At 35.8% G+C, this 5446-nt stretch overlaps 1 protein-coding gene across 2 annotated transcripts; it reads right to left on the reverse strand.

Moving 5' to 3' along the window:
* Nucleotides 1-201: 201 nt before the first annotated feature.
* On the reverse strand, nt 202-2858 carry LOC140830443 (uncharacterized). 2 transcript variants are annotated; one of them, XM_073193749.1, is made up of 6 exons: nt 2381-2858; nt 1878-1999; nt 1313-1442; nt 1145-1221; nt 864-1056; nt 202-743 (listed from the first exon to the last, which is right to left on the reverse strand). In XM_073193749.1, the coding sequence occupies exons 1-6, from the start codon at nt 2439-2441 to the stop codon at nt 628-630; spliced, it is 699 nt and encodes a 232-aa protein (XP_073049850.1). In that variant the 5' UTR covers nt 2442-2858; the 3' UTR covers nt 202-627. The 2 variants fall into 2 exon arrangements, with proteins under 2 accessions (XP_073049850.1, XP_073049849.1); XM_073193748.1 differs by having other exon boundaries at nt 202-749.
* Between the last annotated feature and the right edge of the window lie 2588 nt (nt 2859-5446).

A 5446-nucleotide genomic window follows, 5' to 3' on the forward strand; every position in this document is an offset into this window, starting at 1 on the left:
ATATCTACGACTATATCATCTATGGTCAGCCAAGTATACTCTAAACTCAAAGAGAAGAAAATTTTCAAAACTTGGTGGTTCTGATGCAAATTGTTACCATTGAGACAAAAAAAGTTCCACGGGCATGTAACAAGAAACCTTACTTCATTTCCCGGTTAGTTACACAATAATTCACTAAATTTATATCAGTTGTCTCCCAGGTACACAAGAACTATACATGTATTATATATGCCATCGATATACCGACAAAATATCAAGACAACCAGGAAAATGTGGGCTTTATAATTCAACACATAGTTAGCAATTATGCAAAGAAAATAACACATAATTTAGGCTGTGAGAAAATACGTCGTACCAAAACACGTGTTCCTGCTCATGTTCGAACAAGAGACCAGATTCCGGACATTCTGGTTTGACAGAGTACAGAACTCTTAGATGTGGATATGGTGGATCTGAGTAAGGGTTCAGAGCAATACTTGCGATTTCTTTAGAAAACACATGGAATTTGAAAGATCTCCAGCTAGCTATAAAATGCCAATTCTGAGCATTGAAGGCCCGTGAAAATTTTCCATTTTGTCAGCACTTTTCTTGTGGAAGGTTCGAAAAGAAAAGACAATTGCTATCATCTCATTCATTTTTCATCTGCTTTTGAGCCTGTGCAAGAAACTCCTTGGCATTGTGTGCTACATCCTCCTCAAGTACAGCCTCCAACAATAGGTCAGATCCCTTGAAGTTGTCACGCTCTATGCCTCGTATGTACATGATTGAACATCAGAATGCGAGAACGGAATAATTGCAACAAAATCAAAGAGGGAAAGTGATGAAAAAAGTAAAGACTTTCAGAAGAATGTAGAGATAGTCACCTTTCGGCTTTGGCAACAATCCAGCACTTTCAGCTGATATGGGAAGCACAGTGAACTGCCCAGACTCATCAGTTAACTCATTCAGAACTTCATCCATAGATTTAACACCCAAGGACGAAGAGTCGGCCAATCTTGCATAAGTCATTGCTTGGCTATGAATGTCACATGGAGATGAGGTAGTTGAACTATGATCCTTAAAGCAACATGCAAGTCATTCGCTAAAAAATAATATTGAAAAGTCGACCATCGTCAAGTGTCACAAGTCACAACTACCACAATACCTTGGGCATGGCAATGGTTGTTGTGGTCTCAGCTATCGCTGCAACCTCATTAGGAGGTTTCGAAGTTTCTGTGTCAACTGTGCTCAAGCAATATAACTATACAAGGTCATGCAAAAAGAAGAGGTCTACACAACCACATAATTAAGAAAAATATGGAGATTTCCTTACCGGATTTAGGCTTTGCAATGTTGTCGACTAGTCTTGTTGTCAATGGACCAGGATTCATGAAAGAAATGGAGCGAATCTCATAGCGTATAGCTTCTAATTGAGCCATTGTATCTTGCAGTTCTTTATGCACCTGTCAGATTTTCCAAGATAATCATACTCAAGAATCAAGATAGACTAAAATTACATTGCTATTCAAGAGCGCTACAGGGAAAAAGCATCAGAGAGAAAAAATTTCAGATAAACCTGCTAGTATGCTGTAACACCCATCAAAACAAAACATAAAATTATCAATGTATGCATATCAAACATCTATATGCATAAAATCCACTAAGATCAATATATTAACAATGTGATCTCGATGGCCCGGAAAAAAATTACAATTGACGCACTTCAACAAGTCCTTTTATTCTCAAGCGTTTAGTTCCCCTTGTTTCATACACCCCTCGTGCAACATAGCATTTGGAACTAGGAAGTAATAGATAAAGCAATATCTTGGTGGACAAGTACATCCCGTTTAAACAATTGCCTTTCGAGCCTACAGCATGTAAGAACGAGAAACACAGACCTGGCGAGCTTGAGATTGCTGCATAACACTTTCAAACTGGCCACGTGCGATTTGAACATACCCAATCGCACGCCCGGCTAATCTCCCCATTGTTCTTGATATTATTGGTAGATCCTTTGGCCCTAATTTCCATTAAAAATGTCCAAGCTTTAACATAGTAAAAGAAATGTACACCAAAGTGTAAACACAAAAACTCCTGTAAGCCGGTCTCACGGGTCAATTTTGTGAGACATATATCTTATTTGAGTCGTCCACAAAAAAAATATAAAATTTTATTCCAAAAATATTACATTTTCTCGTAAATATGAATATGGTCGACCTATCACACAAATAATGCGTGTTAGACCGTCTCACTCACTCTCACAAGTGATCCAATTGTAAAATCACCAAATTAGCTTATAAGGCCACGATTTTAAACGTCACACTAAAACCAACAAATCTAAATAATCGAACACAACATCCTGTTAGTAGCAACACGTTCATATTAAGAAGAAAGAGAGTACCAATAAGAGCAGCCGCAGCTCCCACAATGAGAAAAAGCTCACCGTAAGAAATCCCAAACATTTTCTAGAGAGTGGCTGTCCAATTTCTCTTCCGAAACGGAAATGGCAAACTTTCTCCTTAAGTTTTTTATCTGTAACAGTGATTGAGCTCCAACTCACAATAATATATCAAGAAACTTGATTAACGGAAGTTAAATTTCAGAAGAACCCACAATCAAGCTAACCACATATAGAAATCAAAGCACATATTTCTGGCATTATGACGATAAAAATTGATACATAAAATAAATCACACAGAAAACCAAACCCATTCTTTTGAAATTTTGAACTTTTACGCCAAGACAAGAAACTTCTCAAGTAGGCATTTATGCAAACATCTTAAAGATACAACACCTACAATATTAGAGTCCAGAATTCACCCTACCAAAAACATTTAAAAGAAAATCTTGCAAACAAAAATGGAGAAATTGCTCGTGCAGAAAAGGAAGATATACCAATTTTTTTTTTTTTCCAAATTTCAATGCCCACTTGATCCAATGTTTGGATGGATTTTGGGGAGCCCATATATGAATCGGGTATTAATCCTTCAACTCGAGCAAACCCGATTATGGTTTTGAATAATCCGACCCATTTGGCCAAATCAATTATTTAATACCAATAAAATTCCAAGAGTTAAAAATCCTTTAGGCTTAAAAAAACTAATCAAAAGTCATAAAATTTTTGAAAAAAATTTGTATGAGACGGTCTCACGGATCGAATTTTGTGAGACGGATCTCTTATTTGGGTTATAATGAAAAATATTACTTTTTATTGTGAGTATCGGTAGTGTTGATCCATCTCACAGATAAAGATCCGTGAGACCGTCTCACAAGAGACCCACTCAAAATCTTTTTATATATAATGCAACCCCATAAATATATTAATCACGCTCCAACTTATCATTTAATATAACTAATTACCAACATCATTTTCCCTAAATATTATTTAATTTTCAAAACTTATCATTAATTCCCTAAATATTATTTAATTTTCAAACCAAATTAATTAAAAAAACGTACAAATTATTTATTTAATTTCACCGACTAAAGAAGTTCAAATTATAACTATTACTACATTTTCACATATATTCTTAACATAAAAACTGATGTAGCAAAAAAATGTAGTTACTCGGACGACTCTACATGCTCGTATATGCATCCAAGTAGTTGTAGATAGGTATTTTAGCTAGCTCGTAAACGGACTCAAGTAGTTGATAGAGAGAAAATTTTGTGGGTTATTACTTACGTCACAAAGAAATATTAGATGCGTCGAGGGTTATCTCCGACACTCAAGTAAGAAAATAATTTAAAGATGTTTATAGTATTTCAAAAAATAAAGATTGGAATATCACATGTTTTTTTAAAATTCTATGAAAATTCATTTTGAATACTATTATGCTGTGCTTGGTAGGCATGATTAGGTGTGATTCACTAATTTTTTCCAGCCTAATCCCCTGCTTGGTTCAAATTTAATTAAACCAACTCAATCTCTTGTGCAAGGGACAAAGTGGGACAAGGCAGGTTAATTTTAACCCATGTCCAATGACTTTATTATTAGTCCTCATCTCTATCACACGCCACTTTCCTATAATACCCTTTCACAAACGACGTCAAAATCAAAACATCAGAGTACTGGCCCAGCTGAAGAACGACATCGCCGACGAATCGCTAATTTTCATGTTGAATAAAGCCGTCGCTATAACAAGCGATGGTTTGTAAACCGTCGTTTTATGCATGCGACGGTGACTTTTGTTACGGACGACCAAACCGTCGTTTTATGCATGCGACGGTGACTTTTGTTACGGACGACCAAACCGTCGTTAAAACCGTCGCTTTAACCTTTTAACCGTGGCTACTTTTTTTTTTGTAGTGAAAGGTGCGTATGCTCAAGATTTGAAAACATGAAATTTTAATTTTATAAAACATGAAACACCGTCGCTATTGAAAGTTTCGTTTCCACAGTGTATGAAAAAAATACGGTTAAGTGTTACGTGTATCAGATTGTAGGTGTTGTCTGTAGGTGTTGTAACACTCACGACAACATGCAGCGGAAATTTTAGTTTAACACATTAACACATAACTTAATTGAAAAACAATATGCGAGACAAGATGTAAATTATGCACAAGTACCAAGTACTTGTGCGATGCCTCAGGGCAAAACAATTCACTAGAAAAACTTGTAAGTTTACAAAAACCGATACTAGTGAAAGACTAAAACAACTCCCTCATATAGGCGAGTGACAAATTGCATCCTATACTTCTAACAAACCGTATAACCAAAAACTCAAAGGATGCATCAACTGAGAAGTGAAAAATCTTCAGAAATCAGCACACTAATCAAAACAGTGATTAGGTGTTGTCTTCAAATGTTGTCAGCACTTCACAGCGACACAATAACGATGGCACGAGATATCTTTGAACTCAGAAATTCTTCCTAGCAGCTTCGTCTCTCGCACGCCGAAAATATTAAATCTCATCTCTATATATATCATCTCTTCGCAAACCCTATTAAGCATGGAAAAAGAGTTTATTAGGAAACAAACTCTTTTAAACAAGGATATCACATCTTAGAGATATTTTCACTTCTAAAAGATATCATGTATAATATCAATTCTAGATTTATATCATATATTAAATCTTATATCTAGAAAGACAAAATACTAGAGATATTCAAATAAGGAAAGAATATCAAGGAATAAATTCCTTTCAATCTCCCCCTTTTTGCCTTTCTGGACAAAACAAATCAAAGATGGTTATATGGCTCAACTCCCCCTGAGTTAACACGCTCAACTCCCCCTGAGTTAGCAACCCAGTCTTTCAGCCAACTTCTGTTGACTCCCCCTGAAAACAAGCGTGGTTAAAAACAGATGTTGTGTGACAGATGTTGCAACATTCAATGTATAACATTCAAATCAAATCAGGGCAGATCATAAAACATTTCGAACAACTATTATCATCACTCATTACTGCCATCATCATCATCTGCTACAGTATCCACATCCTCATCAGCAACATCAGCCTCATTAGC

The sequence above is a fragment of the Primulina eburnea genome, chromosome 4 (genome assembly GCF_022965805.1).
Source record: "Primulina eburnea isolate SZY01 chromosome 4, ASM2296580v1, whole genome shotgun sequence".
Lineage (NCBI taxonomy): Eukaryota > Viridiplantae > Streptophyta > Magnoliopsida > Lamiales > Gesneriaceae > Primulina > Primulina eburnea.

Bases quoted from the DNA above. Each gene is read 5' to 3' on its own strand.
- LOC140830443 (XM_073193748.1), bottom strand. From the start codon at position 2,441: ATGTTTGGGATTTCTTACGGTGAGCTTTTTCTCATTGTGGGAGCTGCG. The intron at 2,000-2,380 runs GTACTCTCTTTC...AATGGAAATTAG, and splicing joins AGCTGCGGCTGCTCTTATTG to GGCCAAAGGATCTACCAATA. The intron at 1,443-1,877 runs GTCTGTGTTTCT...AAAATCTGACAG, and splicing joins AGCAATCTCAAGCTCGCCAG to GTGCATAAAGAACTGCAAGA.